Here is a 23,318-nt window from a genome sequence, read left to right as displayed (position 1 = left end):
CAATATATGAAAAATGAACCTTAGATTGTATAATCAGGACCACGAATGGGGTCAGTGGTTTTGGATACAAATAATGCTCAGGTATAGTGTTCAGATGAAGAAGTAATCATGGATGTGGAATAGACATACAAGTTCCAATAAGACTCTTCCATTACATAATAGGATACCAGCCACCACTGGTATGGGGACCCCAGTTATCAGCCATCTTAAATAATATGGCTGTCCATCAGGGCTTAAGTGGCCTAAGTCCCAGGTATGTTGGTCCCTTCAAAATCCTAAAACAAATCAATTAGACAATTAGATTTTGTGACATGATATTCTGTGGCATGCAGCTCCCTCTCCAGCCCACCAAAGGGAGCTCTCGCCTCAATATTAGTCCAAAGCCTCAGTTTGTTTTCCAACTCTTGGTTGTTATACTTCCTGGTTTGCTCTCCTGCTTTCCATACTCAGGTGTGCAGGAACTTTTTAAAATAATCATTCCCAGTCATTTTACAGAGTGTATAAAGAGAGCTATAGCTTACTGTATATCTAAATATGCTAGCACATTTCTTAAAAAGTAGGCAGGTATTGAACCTGCAAAATGGATAAAAGTAATATTTCAAATGAAATATTTCACCATTTTTTTAATCTCACTAACTACTGGGTAACAAATGTATAAAAGAAATAGCAGATCAGGAAAGGTAGCTACATTTTTTAAATGTCTATTTGCATATTTGTATGTCTATCTTGTCTAGTTTTTGGAGTAAAGAAATAACCTTTTCAGTTTGTTCAACAAGGTGATACACAAGTATGCTCGTTAAATTGGAATAAACCTAACTGAAGAGAACATTCTAAGTGTGACTTTAAACATAACAAATCTGTTACAACAAAATCTTATTGGAAACACAACATTCTGAATCTGTTCATTCTGAATAACAAATGTTTAAGTCCCCATGCTTTGACAAAAAACACAGATTATTCATGTGCATTATCAGTGATCAAACTGAGCATGTTAGTTGGACCCTCAACACCAAACTTGATATTGCAAGTCATTGCTGTTTATTTTATGTTACTCGTACTAAATTTTATAATGTGAAATTTTTCTATATTTATTTGATAGTTTAAATAACCTTTGACTAAATGGAAGTTGGATTTTTTTATTAGGCTACAGTGCAGAATTGTATATTTTGTTTTACACTAAATGACTCCAAATGGGTATCAGAAAAAATAAACATGCTTGCTTTTGGACTGTCTTCCGATTGTTTTATGCATGTCATCTTCTTTTCTGCTGACTGCTTTTGAACTGTTTTTTATTTATTTACATTTTTGCAGAGAATGCAGTCATGTCCCGGATGGAAACCAAACCATAAATAATGTAAACATGCCCTTGTGTGTCCTTACTGTGTCTGTTTATCTTAGAAGTAAAAAACAGTTTTCCATTGAACCATACATTTCTATATATGCACACTACCGTTCAAAAGTAAGTTATTTTTTTTTTCCATTTGAAAGAACTTAATACTTATGCAGCAAGGATGAATAAAATTGATCAAAAATGTCAGCTGTTCTTTTTAACTTTCTATTTATCAAAGAATCCTGAAAAAATGAATCTCTGTTTCCACAAAAATATTAAGCAGCACAACTTTTTAAACATTGATATAATCAGAAATGTTTCTTGAGCAGCAAATCAGAATGATTTCTGAAGGATCATGTGACACTGAAGACTGGAGTAATGATGCTGAAAATTCAGCTTTGCATCACAGGAATACATTACATTTTAAAATATATTCAAACAGAAAACAGTTGTTAAATTGTATTAAAATTTCACAATATTACTGTTTTTTTTATCAAATAAATGCAGCTTTGGTGAACTGGAGAACTTTAAAAACATTAAAAATCTTATTAACCCTAAACTTTTGAACAATCTCCTCAACCACCACCAATGTGCAGCATCCACCTGGATGATGAGACGGCAGCCATATTGCACCAGAACGCCCAGCACACACTAGTTTCATGTAGGAACTATCGGTAGAAAGAAACTAGTTCCTACATGAAACTGCTCACAACTGCTGAAAATTCAGCTGTGCATCACAGAAATACATTACATTTTAAAATATGAAAGAAAGAAACTAGTTCCTGGTTTTACTATTGATATTATTGTTGGGCTTGTATTCATGTCTTGTTTATTTTTTCTGTAAGGTGTCCTTGGGTGTCTTGAAAGGCGCCAACAAATAAAATGCATTATTATTTTTATTATTATTATTATTAGTTCCTACATGAAACTGCTCACAACAAATCTGTGGATGACTTGACACTTTAAAATACATTAAACATGAGGAAGACATCAACATTACCTTGGACAATCAAGCGAGGGGTGCTTGGTAGCGTCACTATCCCTTCAACGTCAGTGGCACAGTCCTGCAAAAATAATATATCAATAGAATAAGAGTAGAATAAGACTCAACTGTTAACAATCTGTACTATGGTAGCACAGAGTCAAAATTTGCACACAAATCATCCCTTGCCCCCATCGTGTTTCAAGGGGTCATAGACTGGATTATTTTATAATGTTAGTATGATTTTAACATCAAAAATTGTCATAATTTATAAATAAAAGGCATTTTTCCAAGCCTGATTTTAGCCTCTGATTTGAACGCTCTGTTTTAAGGGGCGTGTCTACTGAGAGACTTAAGTGTAAACGCCCACTGCTGTGATTGGCTGTCATGTTTGCATATGAAATAGCATTACATGTGGAACTCTCTAAAACTTTTACTACGTTTTTACTATTACATTGATCATAATGATCTAATCCCATCACATGAAAGGTTGCAGTGATGAGCATTGAGCAGATGACAGCCAGCCTGTTGATCGCGGATGAAAGTTTAAATAAGATTATTTTCATCCTACTGAGAGAAACGACGTGAAGTTGATTGCTTAGTCACTGATTTACTGATGCATAAACATTATTGAACGATATTTTGAGAGATAATCTGCCTGAACTTGAATAATTACATCAGAAATCACTGATCACAGATCAGGCATTAGAATAAACATGACTACTTACATGTTTGTGGCGTTGCTGGCAGATATAGTAAAAGTCTGTTTGCAAAGCCTCCACCGAAATTTACCAAATAATCCACAGTGAAATACACCGAATACAAACAAATAATGCACTGCTGAGAAATTCACATTGTTGTGGGAAAAACCCACGATCCTAGCATTAGGATCGTTTGGAAGGTAATGGTATTATTGATCCTTTATCGATCTGTTCACTAACGCTCCAGTGGGCGGGGCCAAAGCTGAAGTGTGACGTCACAAGTCTTAGATCTTGTCCTTTGCTGGCCTTGGTTTCAATAAAAGCAGTTTTTGGAATAACAAGAAAGTTTTGAGTTTTGAAACTTACAGGGTATTTTTATAGTATAACGAACTCTTAACTGTCAAAGAATCAAGGAACATTTGAATTCTCATTTCTATGACCCCTTTCAAACGCATTGATCAATATGCTTGCAGACTAAAGTGAAATGTGCGCTGGTTTGTCTCCTCGTTCTGAGCTGGTGAGCGAGTCTCATCGACAATAAACAGCCTCACTTATCAGCCTCACCCAGTGCATTTACATGAAATGTGATTAATAGTGGATAATTTCACGCGCTTCCGTATCAAAGTGTCTGTTATCAGATTTGTTGAAGATGCGGCTTCTGTTCATGTGTGCCAAGATATTTTAGAAATCCCGACCAGCTGATGTTTTACGACCATGTCCGGAATAAAGTGGTAACCCTATACAGTTAGGGTGATATTAAAGGACATAAACCATGATATAAGATTTCGGGCATTTTGCCCATCTCCAAATCATTCATTCCCTGTCTGTGTGACCTGTAAAGACACTTCCACAAAGCTCTTGCGTATCGTTTGGTCACACCACAGGGTGTCACTGTGGCCTCAAAGCTTCAGCACTGCCACTCTGAGCTCCACATTGCTATGTCTGAGGTAAAACACGCCCCCTCATTAGCATACAGAGGAAGACATGTAGAAATAAATAAATGCAGAAATAAATAAATGTGGAAATAAATAGAAATAAATAAATGTGAACATAAATGCGTAGGCTATATACATAAATAAATGTGAAAATAAATAAAAGTGGAAATAAATAATTGCATAAATAAATGTGGAAAAACTACAATTATTCATAAATAAGGAAATAAAAGTAAAAATACTCATTTATTTATTTTACATTTATTTGTATGATTATTATATATTACATTACATATATTATATATATATATATATTACATTTCTTCGTATATTTATGTATTTATTTATTATTATGTCAGCTTTGGCATTCCATACCTGTTCATTTCTTGTTTAAAAAAATGCACGCTCAAATGAGTGAGTACGTTAACGTGACAACAGAACCTACAACTAACGCTATTTGGTTAACACTTTTTATGATAGTAATTACATGCGCTATCATAAAAAACAACAACAACTGTCATTTAATTGACAACATTTGACATTTCAACACTTACTGCTGAATCCGTCGTGAGACCACGGAGGAGACGAGAGAGCTCAGATGTCAGCGCACGCGAAAAACAGAATTTACAGTATTTTCCTGTAATTGCACATCCTGCATTATTTTCACAATAAATACTGAATACTGGTAGGCTATTGTGAAATATCACAGTTACATCTTGTGAAATCCTGGAAATAATTTACAGTGTATAATTTATTTCTGTGATGCAAAGCTGAATTTTCTATTCAATTCAGAATATTTTTTTTGTTGTTTTTTTTTTGTTTGTTATTCAGTCAAATAAGTTTCAAGTAAAGATAAAGTATTATGTATTATCAGAAGTAAGGTGCACTTTATTTTACAGTATTTAAAGGGTTAGTTCACAAAAAAAGAAAAGAAAAAGTAGTTCACCCCCAAAAAATAAAGTACGGTGTAATATAAGGTAACTACTTGAACTTTATATGAACTAAGGTTGGGTTCAGGGTAAGGTTCAGGTTAATACCTAGTTATTATATTAAGTACACCGGACTGTAAAATAAAGTGCTACCAGAATTATTTTAAACAGTGTCAACACACCTCCACAGAGAAACAGATGGTGTTGCAACAGTGTTTAATATTCATCCTGTGAATGTTATTCAAGTCTTTGCAAAGTAGTGGCGTGTCCTTGATAAAACAGATGGCTTCTGAATATGCAATTCCTTCAAAAAGACTTGCAGACATCACACAACAGACTGTGCTCAATTTATCACAGCAAAACTTTTGATTAACATCAATCCAGAAATGGAATCAGTAAAGAAACACTGCTGGTAAACCTTTTAAAAATGAGAAACCTTCTGCTCAGCACAATCAAGAGATTTTGTGGGTGTGAGTTTGGTTCGTTTTGGTTGGTGTGAATCAGGGTTATTACTAAAACTATTAAAACATTTCTGTTAATTGATATAAAGCTAAAATATAATACAATTATTAGTTGAAAAACTTAAAAGGTGCAATAGGTGACTCTCTACAGATTTAATTTTTTGTTATGCTGGTTGAAAGTCTCCTCATATCCTGATAGCAATCACTATGTTAATCAGTCTAAATGTATTTTTATAAATATATATCGTCTGTGGAAGGCGTAGGACCATAAAATGTTTGTTCAATCATTCCATTCGGACCGAATGAGATGATAACGTGTTCCCTGTCAGACAACGATCTGTTACAACAAACCTACTGTGTTTTGGAGGAGGCGTGGCTTTGGAAGGCGATTTGCAGGGAGGGTGGGATCGTATGCTTTCAATGCTAGCCAGCTAAAGTTAGCATTTCCCAGATCACCTATTCATGCACCTTTAATCTACACGAAAATAAGAAATGTTTCCTTGGCATTAAACTGAAATAAGTTTAAGTTGGAGCACTAAAATTATAAACTGAAGATAAAAATAATTAAAAATAACAATACAACTAAAATAACAGTGGTGTGTGAATGTTATGCTTGTGTGTGCACTAGCGAACCAAAACCAAATCTGCTTAAATACAAAGGGGACAACTAAATAACACAGTAAAACAGGCTTAACTTCTCTTCTGGGTACTCCGTCCGATGATGACTTCTCCTATAATTTGTGGCTTCTTTGATGACTGTATAGTCAGATGCGGGATGCACACTGTCTTTTACAGACAGGGCATATAAAAGTTTCTCCTGATTGTCTTAAGGGGGCAGGAACAAGCATGGCCTGCTTTCTCTGATGTGTTTTAGCCAGGCGATGTTCAGTTCTCCAGGCTTCTTAACTTTGTACTCCATTCTGACAAAGTTGCTGCCAGAGCGTGCGCTAGTTTCCAGGGATGTGGAATAAACGTTACATAAACCCACCCCAGGAATGCGATTTATAGATTATCAAGATATGCTATTCAATGACTAGAAGATAACTACACATAAGCTACATAAATTCACCAACTAACCATTCAGAAATGTTGTCACTTTTCTTGAGTCTCTCCATCTTTCTGACTTCGGTTTGAACATAAAAGGCTAAAAGTTTTTGTAATTTCCAGTGCATGTCTGTAGCCGCGTTTCCATTACCCTTCAAATAGCGCAAATTGAAATTGCGAATTGAAAATACGCTCAATGGAAACACATCAATTTCGCAAAAACTCCCATTTATCGCAAAAAAGTTTTTACGCTCGCATGAGGTGGTTTTTCAGGCAATTCGAAAATATTTTGCAAAACTGCAGTGGAAACAGTTTTTGCGCATTTACAGGTCACCTGACTTAGAAGGCGCAGTGTGTTTGGACAGACAGAGATCTTTATTGAATTCATAAAAGACAAAAGAATTACGGGAATACTGGAAAGAAATACTGGATTCTAAACCTCAAAGAAATGCCACAATCAAGACCTCGGAGCAGAAATGAGTGAGAAAAACACAGAAACACTTCATATGTGCCGCTCACAGACACAGTATTTGGGTCTTTCCTTGCCATTAATGCTTGGAAAACACGCTCCATTAATAATAATAATGTCTAGTGCGGTACGTGGCTGTGATATATATATAAACTTACCAACGTCCGTTGCCATGATTTTTGGAATGACTTATCGCGAGAGGAAAAAATGACGTTTTAGTCGCATAACATCGGTTAATGGAAACGCCGTCATTTCGCAATAGTTTTTATCGATATTTAGAAAAATCGCAAAAGTTTTGCGCGAATCTTTAATGGAAACGCGCCTTGTGTGAGGTAAAAGGACACAAGCTCTTGAAGCTCCGCCCTCTGTGCTGGGAGCAGCAGCTCATTTGCATTTAAAGGAACAGACACAAAAACAGTGCGTTTTTGTTCACCCTCAAAAAGTGACAACTTCAACATGCTATATAAAAATATCTGTGGGGTATTTTGAGCTAAAACTTCACATACACACTCTGGGGACATCAAAGACTTATTTTACATCTTGTGAAAAGGGTATTATTCCACCCCTTAAAAACACACCTACACACTGGTTTAACTAAAGGCATACGGTAAACAGCAAATACTCCTGTCTCCTGGTGGATACAACATATCACCCACAAGTAAAGAGGAAAGATAACTGCAGGGAGAAGGGGGAAATTGTAAAAAACAAAACAAACAAAAAAAAAACCCAGAGTAAATACATGAAGTAGACTCTCGCTACACAGTTTATTGATTAGAGCTAATGCCATGATATATTATATCTGCAAATTGCAACTGAAGATAAAAAGTCATAATTTAGCCACCATATTTGTTGAAACCATTTCCAGACAATATGGCCATCAGAATTTCTATTTAGTTTGTAATGAGAGTTCTGAGAGTTCCTCTTAGATGGGGTTGACATGAAAGGAAGAGACAGTTTGCATAAACACAGGACAAAAATATGCTATTGATGTTATGAAATATTCATTGTTTTTATACACCATGTGCTTCACACAACCTTGGAAGTTACATTGTTACAGGTCTCCCAAAGAGCAGGTGATAAAATTTGTGTTTTACCCTCAAGGTGTCTTGTCCAGTTGATAGCTTTTTAATGTGTTTTAAATGTAAATTGTTCTCCAGATTTGTTAAGTTGTTTCAAAGTACAGCTTTTTCCTTTTTTTTACAAAAAAAAATTAATAAATAGAAAATAGACTAAAAGGTAAAAATAGTAGGCTAACTACATCCAGGGAGAGAACATGTGGCCTAATTAAATTCCATCCAGAATAAACTCTAACGACTTTCATTAAAGTCAGTATTTTGAAAATAAACACATCTATATGCATATATATATATATATATATATATATATATATATATATATATATATATATATAAAAACATACCTACATAGTATACACATCTATCTATATAATAATCTCCTATTTACACTTAGCAGCAAAATCAGACCTTCTTTCTGATATATTCAGCCCATTTCCTCCATTTTTCCAGGAACACACCCTTCTTTAAATTAACAGAAAAGGTGATCTTTATTGCCTTTACTGGCTGTCAAAAGCACACCCATCAGGTAGGCTATATATACTGATACTATATCTGAACATACACAACCAAAATAATTTGCTTTCAAGAAGTATATAACCTAATACATTTTCATTTGTGTAGCCTATGTAAAATGCCTATATAGGCTAAACCTTTCATTTCACTTTCTTTCATGTGTCTGAAAACATTATGATCAGTTCACACTTATGTTCATTTAAAGTATCCCTATATTAGGCTATATATTTTTGCAACCAATTTGAGGTAAAAACAAGATTAAAATTGATTACAAATAACAAAAGGGAAAACACTGATTTAGAAATTAAATATATGAGACATATAGCCTAGGCTATAACACAACTTTAGGTTAAATCTGAAAATTTGAACTAGGTCTCAGAGCGACCACATATAGCCTGTATTGATGTGAAAATATTCACAGATCTTGATAGATTATATGGCATTAGTAGCCTAGGCCTAATTTACAGGAATATTTTGTTTTTGTTTTTCTGACAGAACCAGTGGTTATAAAGCTATCCTACCATTCAGTAAATATTCTGGGCAGATAAAGCGTGCTTTACAATAGTAATTGAAGGCGTCAGTGTTCGAGGGCTAAGTACAGTCAACTGGCCTATTGACGTCTCCTTATTTGACTTGGATTGCCTCACTTTTGTATAAGGGCCGCTGAATAGTCCGCCGTTTGAAAAGGGTTCAAAGAACTTCAAAGTTTCCGTGGCGAGTCACAAGCAAATCGTATTCCAGAAAAAATGTCACGGAGGAGTTGTTTTCATTGGACTTACAAAGCGGCAGAAACTTCGAGTGCGAAGTTAGAAAAGTTTCTTACTAGGGAACGGCGATTTGTGATTTGTGCACTCTGTTTCCCTCTAGATATCTCGCGCTGAAATAGGAACTACCCCTGAAACACACATGGTACAATCCAATGCACCTTTTGATCATTCCAGCAGAAGCAGCAGCGACTGACTGTGGAACAACATTTCAAGGTTCTTGGTGGAGTTGCGGCGTCCTGATTTGTCTGTATAGTTCAACTTAACCCGTAACCTAACGGGATCACAGACGCCTTAAACAATGGTTTTTAAAGAGTTTTTAATCTAATTCAGTTGATCTGAAGGGTGCTGATACTTGAAAAAAAGAAAAAAAAAAAAGAAAACATTTGCGAAAACAGCACGACCGAAAGAGAGGATTCTTCACGATGAGGCTCACTGCGGTGCTTTGTGGCAGTCTTTTAACTTTCATGCTTCTCGCCGAAGGTAAGTGTTTTGGAGTTCTTTGCCTTTGCTTTGAGAAGTAAACGCGTCGTTTCTTGTAAATATAGAAACACAACAAAAATAGCCTACAGAACAGTCTGAGCGAACAGAATTAAACCGTATATCATCAAAGAGTTAGACATGTACACAAACAAAACAAAACATGATAGTCGTGATAGATTCAAACCGCGTTAAAGCAGAAAATCACCTCACGATGGTCAATTTACCAAGATATGAAACTAAAACTAGTTACTGTCTAGTTGTTGATTTTGCCTATATAAATAGAATTTAATTTACCGTGCAGAGAAATTTCCTTGCAGTAATGCTGCCTGGCTGAAGCGAACTTGATGCTTTTCGTTTATGTAAACGTGGACGTTTCTACAATATAACACGCAAAGTAGGTTATATTTTGAATACCATCTGTGTTTTATGAAATGCATAAACGCCACTTCGTTGTAAGTCAACATCGCCGCTCGCTGTATTCGCAACATGTTGGAACAGCCGCTGCACGCGGGCAGGAATGTAGCGACTTCAAAGCGCAGGTTCGGCCTTAATAAAGAAATACACGGACGCAGCTTTGACAGAATTACACAGATCAGTTACACAGTGTTGCATCTGTGAAAATGCTATCAATGTATGTAAAAATGCCTGTAAATGTCAAGTTGTCAACTAGATATCTACCCCTGTATATCAGGAAACAAAAGACCCTTGGAGCGATTGCAAAAAAGTGTGCATAATCTCTGTGAGATTCATTATTCACTGTATGCTTTCCAAACAATTTCACCTCTTACATAACACGTGCAATTATATCTGTGTTAGCCATGCCTTCTTAGAAACATATATTATTATTATATTCACATTATTCTGACAAATCTGTCATATTGAAATTTAATGTTTCGCTAGCTTGATGTCTTGTTCAATAATAGCCTATAATATTATCTAAAGAATAAACTTGATCTCTCATGACAAAAACTGTTTTACAGTGTTTGGCAGTAACATTTAAACTACACATGTAATTCTGCATGTAGACAAATGAAATTGCATTGAGGTTCACACACTGTTCAAGATCATGTTTTGTTTAGGGGCACAACTGAACATTTTTTGTTTAGTGAAAAAAACAACATGTTTGGTAAGACACTTCAGCCACAATTCAGTTAAGGTTAGTCACATGGACATAATTTGTTTCTTTACTCTAGGTTTTTCTTTCTTTGCAAAACTTTGCAGAAGAATTGACCACTCAGATATACTGAAATTGAGTTGTCTATGGAAAGAAACAAACTTATAAACCCCAAGGAAACATATATTAGGTTGATGTGTCATTGCACAAACCAGCCAATATATGAACCAACATCCACATTCTGCATGACGTTTAAACTTGTTTCTGTATGGTATACTGGTTTTACAATTTTGTCATTAATGTTAAAGATGAACTTCAAAATCTGTATCATCAATGGGTCTAGTTCTGAGATGTTGAAACCTCATTACAGGATGATTCTCTTTGGTGTATTTTTAAGCTGACGCTTCCTTATTGTTTGTTGCGTTTATAGTAACTGGCAGCATATATGACTACCAATGTCCTGCTTACAAGTGTATGGGCTTTTTATAAAGTGTGTGAAAATGTGTGGCAATGTCTTAGGTTTCTCACAACCCCCTGGGCATTAGCTCTAATATCATGATCTCATTCAACTACTCATAAGATGCATATATATATATAAGCTCCTAATTGCCTACGGAATCCGGCGGTCAAAAACAGCCCAAGTTGAAGCATTTTCATTGACACAAGATCACGCAAATGAAAAGATTTTGAATATTTGTAATAAATCAGTAAATTAACTCTTCTTGAGTTTTTTTTATATATATATGAAAATTTTATTATGTGTATAAATAGATTTTTGATATTCTGAATAACATAAATCAATATATCAAAATAATAAATATTGTAAAATTTAATAAAATAATAAAAAAAAAAATAACAGCTAATAATCAGTCAGATATCAAAGACATCAGCAATCTCATTAGGTGAGTCGGAAACGTTTACACTTATTGCGATGAGGACGTTTTCTGTATCTTATTTGGAGAAAAGTGACTTGGTTACTTAGGAATTGTTTGTCCTTTTTTTTTTGTATATTATTTTTTGTAATTATTATATATAGATCTGCATGAGAGTTCATACACTACACTTTTAGAAGAAGTTCTTTCAGGTGCTTCATAGGACCTTACCATGATGGGATCATTTTATGGATTTAGTTTTAATTAATACATTTTGGTTTAATATCTTTTTTTTATTTACATTTATATGTTATGAATTAAACAGCACGCAAGCATACTTTAACACTAGGTAAAATTGAAATAACCCATTAAACATGAAATTATTATGCAATTTTTTAAGGTATTTCTCCTTGAATAAAACCTTTTTGGCAGTAAGGGGTTCTTTAAAATTGAGTCAAGAACCCTAGATTTCTATATAGAAATCCACTAACCTTTTTTTCTAAGATTAAGACAAAGGTGACAAGCTTGAGTCTTGAGCTAGTTGCACAAGTTAAAAAGGATTTTATGCGTATTTTAGAATATGGGCTTTAGTTAAGGAACATGGTGTCTACATGTTAGTACATGTTTGATAGTTAATGTTGTAATTAACATTTATGGTCCATTTTTCAATGTTTGATTTGGAGGATCCATGTAAATAATGGGAAAACAAATTCTGTGCCTAGGGGTAGGCGATATGACTAACATGTTTTCACAAATGAGTTATTTTATTTCACACTTACAGTATCATCACAGTATAGTTATTTTGATTTCATTTTATCTTTGTTAATTTAATATAAGAATAAACCAGAAAATTACAAAGAATAGGACAAGAAGTTTTCAGGTGCAGTAGGTCTATCCAAATAAACCTTTTAAGTACGAATACTACAGAAATTGTAAAAATCAAATGTAAAATAAAAAAAAACATTAAGTGCATGAATTAAATATATATGGATCCTTATTAAATCACACAGAGTGATTTTTCTTTCTTTTGTGGTTTGATTACCATTAATGACAGCAGGTATATTAGGCTTTCACTTTAAGACCGGATGCACAAATCCAATGTATAGGGTCCCATTTTATTCTTTCACTTAAGACATAACCGACTGTGATTACATGAATACTCCCAAAGACAAAAGTTGGTATATATTTAGCCCAGTAAAGCCCAAAGTACTTCGGTTTTTACTAGGGCTGCACGATTAATCGAAATTAAACTGCAGGCGATTTGGCAAAGGCTGCGATTATTTTATGCGCAGCTTGTCAGTGAAGCACGGCTCTGTGATCAGTAGTAAATGCTGCTCCATCTGAAAGCCAGAGGGTGCTCTTGTGCAGAAACCCCAAATATGCCCCCAGAAGTAATGATAACGCACGGCGTTCCAGGAAATCCCTATGGCATCACACTATTGCTATAGCTGAATAAACAGACGATTGAAGCTCTTTGATGAAACATGTCTAATAAACACACAATATATGGTTTATCTGAGTTCTTCAAGCCTTCTCTGGTATTTTCATGATAATAAAGTATATTTTAACTTCATTTCTAATTGACCGCATTCATCACTGTATAGAATACTATGAAATATGTTGTGTGCCTTATTCTGTGTAAGAAGCCACATCATCTCACCGAAGGATGTTTTCAAACACTCAACTGACGTTATGAAGTGAGTTTGGAGTAAAAACATGTTATTAAATGTTGTCTATTGTTGGACAAGAGGTTCACGAACGCTTCTCATGTTTAGAAAAATGCTTGAGGCATGTTGCTTTTTCAAATGCACGTTATAAGTGAATCAAACTTGTGGTGATTTCAGATGGAGCAGCGTTTACTACTGATCACAGAGCCGTGCTTCACTGACTAGCTGCACATAAAAAATGATCAAACTAAGCCAAATCAGTTAAAGCGCGATTTCGGGTTAATTGCGATTTAATCGTGCAGCACTAGTTTTAACACGTACGCGAGGGTCCGCATACAGTGTGTGTGACTCAAATTTCATTACCAGAATAGTGCACTCGCCGCCTGATTTTTGTAACCGCGTTTAGTTTGTACGCACAGGTCGCACATGCGCGTTTAATTTGTTTTGCACTTAATTAGTTGTTCCACAAGGTGGCAACACTGGCTGTTGTTTCACAGTAAAAAACAAACTGAAGAGACGGAACAACAACAACAGCAAAATACCGAAGACTGCAACAACAACAGACACCTGCATTGACAAGCACTTGTGCAAGGTTGTTATGAGATAGCCGCAACTTTAGTTTAAAAGAATAAGACATTTTTATCGTTTATAACTTGAGGAGAAAAATAGTGCAGTCACTGGACAAAGATGAAACTTCCTATAGCACATGTCGACTGACTACACGCTATCAAATGGAGTATACTTTGAAAGGCTATGCGTTCGACTGTACGCATACACTAGCAAACGGAAAAAAACAAAGTGGTGTTTTGGCTTAAGTTATGAAAGACAACTCAATTTGGTACTGCCAAACTGACAGATAGACCAAACTTTCAGATGGCTATTTAAAGAAAACCCAGTTTTATCTTATTGGTTGATTTTTAATAGTGAGTAGGCAGTATTTTACTGTTGTTTGAAATGTGGGAAAAAGTGGGCAAAGAAATTTCGGGCCTGCTCACCCCTGCTCTCTGACACTCTGCCCAGTTCTGTCTCAGAAAGTGGATGTGTTGTTGTGCTGATATTTTCACCCTGTGAATGAAATTTATCTTATTTTGTACAGTACATGACAGCATTTACTAGGAATTTCAATCTGTGCACCATCACATTTAACCATGGTAAAGAGGGGCCATTTTCTGCAAAATATTACGTTTGCTTTTGTGTGTTTTTAAATGTCCAGTGAGTGGTGCTAAAAGTGCCTTCAGTTTTATCCAAAACAGATGAATGTGAAGCTGGGAAGGTTTAATTATGTTAGTTGTTGTATGTATTGCGGCAGTTTGGGAATGAAATGTCTGGCGAGTGGCGCTAAAAGGTTAATGCTCTATTGCGTTTGAAAGTAACGCACACTAAACCCTACACTAACCTAACCAATAGTGTTAAAGGTACAATCTGTAATTTTTTCGCCACCAGAGGTCGCATTTTTAAAACAATAACAAAGACGAAGCTTGATGATGCTATGAATGAGAGTGGAACGATGGGAGATGTCGTTTTCACCATCCAGAGATGTATGGAATTCACAAATCATATAAATTATATATCAGCTAATAAAATAGGTTTTGTATTACCTGAACGTTTAACCACACTATTTTATGTCATCATAATGAATTATCTGCAATGAACGTGAAATGTAATGTTATATTAGCCTGTTACTAAAATGTGACTATTTGTCAAATGATTTGGTGGGTTAGTGCTGTGCAGGTTTTCATGTTTAAAACAATCGTACTAAAAGTACATTTGAACAAACCCACAGTATTTGCATGTAATGGCTAAATAAATATCTTTTTGCAAGGGCTACTGTATTTAATTTCGCTTCCATGGTCACCAGACTTGATCATAAGCGTTACTGAAGTACAAACAAAGTGCAATATAACTGTATGTGTACAATTAATAATATATATTTGCTTACCTGTCTATTAAAATACATGAGTGGAGAGCTCATGAACAGGCTCAGAGTTTCTGTCGACAGATCAAGTCCAAGTTTGTCGCAAAAACGCCACACCGATATTGATACTTGTTTTATTTCTCTGTTTGTCCCAAAGCCTGCTTGCCTCATTTGATCTACGTTTAAGTCTTTTGACATTTTCTGTACTCGCCAATCAATAATCGTGAAGAATGATGACTAAACGACACAACAGCAGCACTTTCAAATTCAAATTTTATCATAGATATGTATACAGATCCCTCATTAGCGGCTTAAATAGCGGCCTATAGGAATCTATGTATTATGTCTATGGTTTCTACAAGCGGAAACCGAGGGTAGCGCAGATAAAACTGTAATTTCTCTTGATTTACAAATCCTTGGGAACTTTTGGGATAATGTAAGTACACAACTGCATGAAATATATCACACTGTTCAAGTGGGTTCTGAATATATATATATATATTTGTTTTTTTACAAAAATCTTACATATTGTACCTTTAATAAAACCAAACGTGAGGTAAAACCATATTTGCTGAATCAACCATGCCATTTTTGCTACAAGTCTACAAGTCTTTGGGCTCTTTTATCATTACGAAAAGTTTTGAAATGAGATGTTTCATGGGACTTGTACCCGAGTGCTTTGCATTTCATCTGCAATGCTGTACCAGGTGAGCAATCGAGCAAGTTTACTACATCAGAAAAGTAAAACTTATGTAGCTAGTTTATGTGATGCAAACTTCAAAATGTATTAGTTTACAAATGATAAAAGCATTTTGAGACCATAACATAGTATTGTGCAAGGACCCGCTTAAAATACTTTATTAGTTGACATTTAGTGACATAAGTTGAGGAGAAAAATGAAGGTTGCTGTGTAAAAAGATCATTCAAATGTGAAAATGTAATTTAAGAGAATGCAACATTAGTATGTGGATTGAGAAGGTGTTTAGTGTCTGAAATGCAATTACCCTTTTAATTGGTATCTGTTGTATTCATTCGTGTGTTCACAATAGCTGGCATTCCTAGTGTTAAAGAAAGCATTTTGAATCTAGAACAGCTTTAGAATGAAGCAGTAAGTAATTTTATTTACTGGGTGCATTGTGTCTAATGAACTCTCTCTACTCTTTTTCCCAGGCTGTCTCTGTCTTTCTTTCTCTCTGTCAAAGGCTTTCTGTGTCCTTGGCCTAGAAATCTTTCACTCATCCATGTCACGTTCAGTGGTCCCTCTTTTTTGAAAACCCCTTGTCCAACCCCCAACACACACATACTCACACAGAAATACATTCACACCACTATGTCTGCATACCCTAAACCATCCAAGAGGCCTCAGCAACAGGCTCTGTTAAAGAGACAATATGGGTTTCTAATAGTAATAGTCCTACAACACAAGGCTTTAAGTAGCAGTATGCAAGTTAAAAGCTCCACTCACTAATGAAGTCAGAGAACTTAAGTGGTCCTTTAGTGTCAGGACAAAATGTCCAAACAAGCCAGCCTCTCTCGCTAGCAGTATAGGATGTATGCAAACAATAGCTTTTGACTCTGTGTAGTGTCCCTGTTTGTTTTTCCCCCAATCAATGAGGAGGGATTTGGAAAAGGGCTGGAAAACAAAAAAGTGGTGTGCCTGCGCTAAAAAATTGGTCTACACAGTCAAAATCATTTTTCAAAGTTGTAAATGAAACCAAGATCATTAAATGTGCCTAGTACGCTTTACAAGAAAACACCATTTCAGTCTTTAAAAATTTCATGTTTAATTAATTGTGTTACTTGCCGTTTCTTTGTAAATAATTGTGAAATTTACTATAAATTTATAAATTATACACCAGATTTGTTCAGTGCATGATTTACTTTGAAACAATTTTCACTCAGAAATTGCTAGTGAATTCCACAATTAATTACAAATTATTTGCAGTAGATTTTTGGAATTTTGCAGTAGAAAGACTGGAATAGTATTTTCTCGTTAAACTTGCTTCAATAATCTTTGTTTTGTTTACAACTTTGAAGAAATTAGTACTATTACTGTTAACACTTTAAAAAATCTTGTATCTGTATTAGTTGACATTTAATTAACAATGTTTTTGTCTAATCTTTTTTAATGTTATCTTGTACATATACTAAATACCAATACATCTCTTAATATTAATGCTGAATTTATTAGCATTACACTAATGATGATCAACACCTTTTTTGGCATTTATTAATCTTGGTTTGTATTAAACCAAGATTATATATGTGTATATAAAATGCTTTGTTTTTGTGTAACTTTAATACAATTCTGTTTATTGTAACTTTGTGGTAACTAATGCTTTAAGTAATGTCAATGTAGCATACCTTGAATGTTAAGAAATGTTAATGTGTAAATGAACAAACCAAGATCAATTAATATTGTAAAGATCATTGTTAGGGAACGTTAAATGCATTGAAATTATTCTTTTTTTCTTGGTTTGTGTTGGTTGTTATAGAAATATTTTGATGTGGAAGAATGGAATGTGTGGGTTAAAAAAGAAAAGAGAAAAATGATTTTTATCATTTTCAATGAGATAATAATAGTCACACCAAGCCCATTAATAGCTATTTTATTGTGACTTGAACCCGAACACTCCACAAGTTTAGTATGTCACAAATGCTAAAACATATGGAGCTTATGAGATGCACACAAGAAAATATATAAGTTTACAAATTATGCACTATAGGTAAAATTGATTTGTGGTCATAGTATTATGCAAGAAACCGTGTGCAAAATAAGTCTTTATTAATCGATAATCTGCACCTTTAATCATCATTTTTGTAAAAATGAATGAAAGTTGTTGGTGTTTTACAGACACTGCTGTTCATTTCAGCTGTGGAAACTGCATTGAATTGTATAGGTACACAACTTCTGGGCATGAGTGCTCCTAAGCAAAAAATGTCTGCGCAGATATCAATATATCATCATCTTCATCAAGTGTTTTCAATACCCCTTTCTTTAATGACCTCATTTACAGCTGTTATCAAGATTGGTCTTGGGTCACCCAATCGTAAGTGGACAATGCTTATTAATACAGGCCCAGAATGTGTCTGGAATGGTCTGAAGACGCTGAAAATTCAGCTTTGATCACAGGAATAACTTACATTTAAAATATCTTCTAGTTATTTTAAATTATTATAAAATTACATAATTTACTGTATTTTTCATCAAATACAGCCTTGGTGGACATAAGAGGCTTCTTTCAAAAACAGTAAAAAAAATCATAATTATTTTAAACTTTTGAAGGACTAGATAAATAATAAAGCCATAAGTCCCAAGAAGCTCCAGCTTTATTGCTTTTATAAAACGGTTATTCCACATACCTGGCAAGATTTCATAAAATAAACACACAGATACAAAAATGTAATGCTATTGATAAATATCATTCTCTCCAATCAATGTAGTTCGTCAGAAGCAAAATGGTTGCCAAGTAACACAGACGCTGCAACACAAAATGCTGTTTTAAAAAATGCTATTTCCATCTTTATACTTCAAAATTTCATGTTTTATTTGGTGTTTATAATTATGTGTGAAATTAGCGTTTCTGAGTAAATCCTCCGCCAAAGTGGTGCATTGTCTTGCTAGCTTTATTTGCTGTTCTTCAACAGTACACAAATTGTGCTCAAATTAAATTGTACTATAAACATTCATGATTACAACTTTATTATCACAAAGATTTATCTTCAGCCACAATCTTCACTCTTACATTTGTAGTTCTTTTTTCAATTTTTCCCCCCAGTCTTGTTCCAGCTCTGTAGCTTTTCAGCTTTTCAGGTAGCAGAGCCTAAAGACCATGAAAACCATGGCAACAGTGTTTTCTATGCTATTTTGCAGAAGGATTTCCAATCTGTAGTTTCTTCACTGAACTGACTGAAAAAAAAAAAAAAAGTTAAAGCAGAATGTATTTATTAAAATATATTAAAGCAGAGTCTTCATGAGTCGTGAGCTTTGTCAACATATAAATATAATAATCTAAGTTATGGGATGATTATTGCTGTGGTTGCTTAGCAACCAGTATATGAGATTTGGAAATATGAAATCTCAGGCTACAAACCCATTTGAGATGTGACCTTGAAATCACACATTTTTCTTAAGAACTATTTTGCATTTTGGATCCATCATTTTTAACACAATTTTTCCACCTCTACCATCCTAAAGTCATATACAATGAAAACTAACAGAAACTAACATCTCTGTGTACATATTTGTAGTGTATTTCTATTTTCCCGTCAACTCTTTAGACCCAAAATGTATATTTGAATTGTCTTTTTTTACATGATTATTATTTTCTTTATATTGGCCAAACTTTTCATATGCATAATGTTTCTTCAAAGTAGCCTCCCTTTTCCTATATAATGAAGTTGGTAAGATGGTTTGACAAGGCTCTTGCACCTTTGGTATTGTCGTGAATTGCAAACCTTCACCTATGAATTGTGAGCTTTTGCTTCATGTGTTGCTTTGGGTTTGTATCTAGTCACACTAACTGACAACAAAGCTGTTTGTCTGTGGTAGAGGATTGCAACTGACTGATTCTGCAAATTGCCTTTGATTCACTGTTGTTTGATAGTACAACACATTTTTACAATGCTATGCTGTATAGTTTGCCGAATGAAAATCTCTAAACCGATTACACAAATATTGCTTGTTTAGTCTGTCTAGTATTGCATGGTATGCTGGTTCTGTGGTAGTATTACAGTACACAAGCCTCAAAATATTACCATAATGAGAAACAGTGGGATTCTCAAGCTCCACTGACAGCATCTTAACAGAAGACATGTTACAAGATGCTGAAAAAAACAAAAACAAAGAAGCGATGCAACGGCTAAAATGTTTATCTCGTGAATATGTAGACCAACAGTTTTAAAAAGAGCACATGAGATATAAGAAAATGTACACATTGTACTACGCCTTGTTGTTCAGAGTTTTTGTGCGATACGCGACTGTCACAGCTGACAGCTCAGGTACTGATTATGATTTAATAAAAAATGAAAATATTCGTGCTTTCGAATTATAATAGCCTTCTATCTGTACCACCTTGACTTTTTCCCTCGCTTTCATCACTTTCGCTTTTATTATCGCGCACTGACTCGTTCGCTAAGCTGATCAGCCAATCAGAGTTCTCTCTCTCTTTCTCACAGATGGTACAGACTCCAATTAAACCTGCTGAATCGACCCAAAAAGCCCGATGGTGTCCGACTAGAGCCAACGTCGCAGGACACGCCAAAAAACTAAGCCGATTGATGCTCAAAAATGGTCGACCGTCAGCTTGTTGCGCCCCTGCCTTAAAACAAACAAGTGAATTACTTTATAAAGAACGTATCCGCCACGGAGAACGTATATTGAAGGATGTTAAAATGCTTTAATTTTTATTAATGTGATTAATTACTTTTTTGATTTAGTTTCATTTTAATTTAGTTAATTGTTCCATTTAGTTTGCTTGCAGAGAGACTCCTCCCACACACTCTTCTGATTGGCTGTTATTTGTGATTCATTTTATTCTTATTGTGACAGACTAATTGCACTGTAAAAAAATGATTTTTTGGTGAAGTAAATACTACTGAAAAGTAATTTACATGAAAAAGTTAGTTCAGGCAAGAATGAAAAAAACCAAGTAAATTCCATATCAGTACTTAATTCAAGCGAGTAGAAATGAAAGCGTAAATATCAACTCAATAAAATTAAGTAAAAATTACTCAACTTTTCTGATACTGGGGTTCCCATCATGCACTGGACCTTGAATAATTAATGAGGTTAATTTTTCACTGGTTTCCAGCTGTATTCACACTGTTTTATCATTGCTTTTGTTGTTAGGATTAGTAACGTGCCATTTTGTGACATTTCAAGTAAATTTTCTGCTCAAAATGACACATTCAAACACAAAAACGATCCATCAAATGTTACCGTCATTGTGTATTGTCTACCAAGTATTGAGGTCTTTGCATTCTTGTTGATCTTGTTGCTTAATATCTGACATGCTGTAGTATAAATTACTTAGATAATCTAAGTAAAGCACATACTATAAATGACTAGCATAATTCAATATTATTGTTTGAGTGAAATGTAATGCAAAGGAAATTTCAACTACATGGATATTAATCAACCTTTTACTAGCCAAGTTAAAATTACTTATTTTCTTTGTTACTTTCACTTAACTAGGTTAAGTAAAGTTTACTTAATTCCATATTCCAAGTAAATTTAACTTAAAGATTTCTAATTAAAGCTACTGATAAATATGTTTAGGTTTTTACTTGGCAAATCTTTGTAAATTTACTAGCATTTTCTGAGTGAAAAAAACTTTCCTAGCTTTTTTCAAGTAAATCCTACTCCAAATTTTTTTCAGTGTGCTCTAAGTTGCTGGAATCTTATCGCATCAGGTCTAAAAATGTTTTTTCAAAGCTGTAAATAAAATAAATATTATTCTTTTATAATATTTTAAATAAATATTATTGAGTATGTTTTACAAGAAAATACTATTTCAGTTTGTTTTTTTTAAATCAACATTTTATGTTACTTGGAGATTCTTTGTAATAAATTATTTGTGAAATTTCTGAGTGAAAGTTGTTTCAAAGTAAATCCTACACTGATAAATGATGTAGAAACAATTTTCACTTGGAATTGCTAGAAAATTTCTCAGTCAATTACAAAGAAATGGCAAGTAACACGTAAAATTAACCGTGAAATTTTGAAGTAGAAAGACGTCTCTTGCAAAACGTCCTCCAATCATCGACTACAAAAATCAAAATGTACACCAAATTGTGTTCAGTAAAGGACAGGTTTGTGTTTATATTGTTTGAAGCATTCAGTCAAGTTGTGGCAGTTTTTATATTTTGAATATTCCAGTATTCACAATAATAATAAATATCTTTGTGCAACGTGTAATGAATAAAAACAAGAGACCCTGGCACTTCCAAAGTATATGGATGGTACTACTCGGCATCATGATACTTCAGCTGGTATATTACTGTGAGACTAAATTAAGGTATTGTGACACCCCTAGTCTCCACTGCTTGGCCAGTGTTGAGATACTTTGTCTCCTGCAGGTTTCATAGTGAATCATGGGGATTTGGGCTGGAATGTTGTGAATGTGCCAGTGTTCCCTCAGCCAGTCTCATACGTAAGCCCTCATTTACAGTCTGACAGGTGCCGCGGCTTAGTTCTGTGTGCGTGCACACTTTTATCTATGCGGGTGTGTATTGGTCATGCTCCAATTTTTGCAGTTTGACATGCACAAACCTTATTGCATATGTGTCTACAGGCTCTGTTTTGTGTGTGTGAGACAGGTGCATGGCGCGGGCCAGTTGCTGGGCAGTCGTGGCAGTGGGTTGAAAAAAATGGCTCATTTGGTGCCTGCCTGGCTTCATAGTCAATGGTCAGATATTTTCCATTGGCAGCCTGCCCTTACTTCCACCCACCCTCTCTTTTCATGTGGTATTCTTTGAACTCTTCCCACATAGTCAGACATACAAAAAAGGGTTGTATTTTTATTTCTAATTATTCTAAAACACTCTAAAATTAGTATTTCTGCTCAGTTGCTATGGTATTTATATGCCCTATTGAATCCATCAACCAGGCTTTGTTTTCTAGATTGTTTCTGAATGCAGTGCATTGTTTTCAATATTGTATCAGTAATATTGTGCAGTACTTCCTCATTTATTTTGGTGATAAGAATTACTGCATATGGTAAATTCTCTTTAAAGCTTATCGTTTATAGTTATTATAGTTAACATTTAAATGCTAAAGAGTGCTTTTTGACTTCATGTACACTTGCGTACACGCATTTATTTTATTGGAAACACTTTACAATATGCTTTCAGCATTTAACTACATTAGTTAACATGAACTGGCAATGAACAATACTTCTACTGCATTTATTAATCTTAGTAATTGGCAATTTCAACATTTACTATATATTTTTGTTAACATTTATTGCACAGTGAACTAACACGAAGAAACACTAAACAATTAAATTTTTACAAACTAATGTTACAAAAGATTAATAAATGCTTTAAAAATGATATTGCACATT

General features: G+C 34.4%; 1 protein-coding gene across 3 annotated transcripts in view; it reads left to right on the top strand.

Annotated features, from left to right (window-relative positions):
• The first annotated feature begins 9,196 nt into the window (after positions 1-9,196).
• Positions 9,197-23,318, top strand: part of lrp4 (low density lipoprotein receptor-related protein 4) — a 109,031-nt gene continuing 94,909 nt past the window's right edge. For 2 of the 3 annotated variants that reach the window (XM_079866701.1, XM_079866700.1), the window contains exon 1: positions 9,199-9,684. In XM_079866701.1, coding sequence (XP_079722827.1) covers positions 9,627-9,684 — 58 coding nt within the window. In that variant the 5' untranslated portion in view covers positions 9,199-9,626. Of the gene's footprint in view, positions 9,685-23,318 lie in introns of all 3 variants that reach the window. The other variant, XM_079866702.1, reaches the window with a different exon arrangement.

The sequence above is a fragment of the Squalius cephalus genome (genome assembly GCF_949319135.1).
Source record: "Squalius cephalus genome assembly, chromosome: 3".
In the NCBI taxonomy this organism is placed as follows: domain Eukaryota; kingdom Metazoa; phylum Chordata; class Actinopteri; order Cypriniformes; family Leuciscidae; genus Squalius; species Squalius cephalus.
This window is presented reverse-complemented; position numbering and strand designations above follow the sequence as displayed.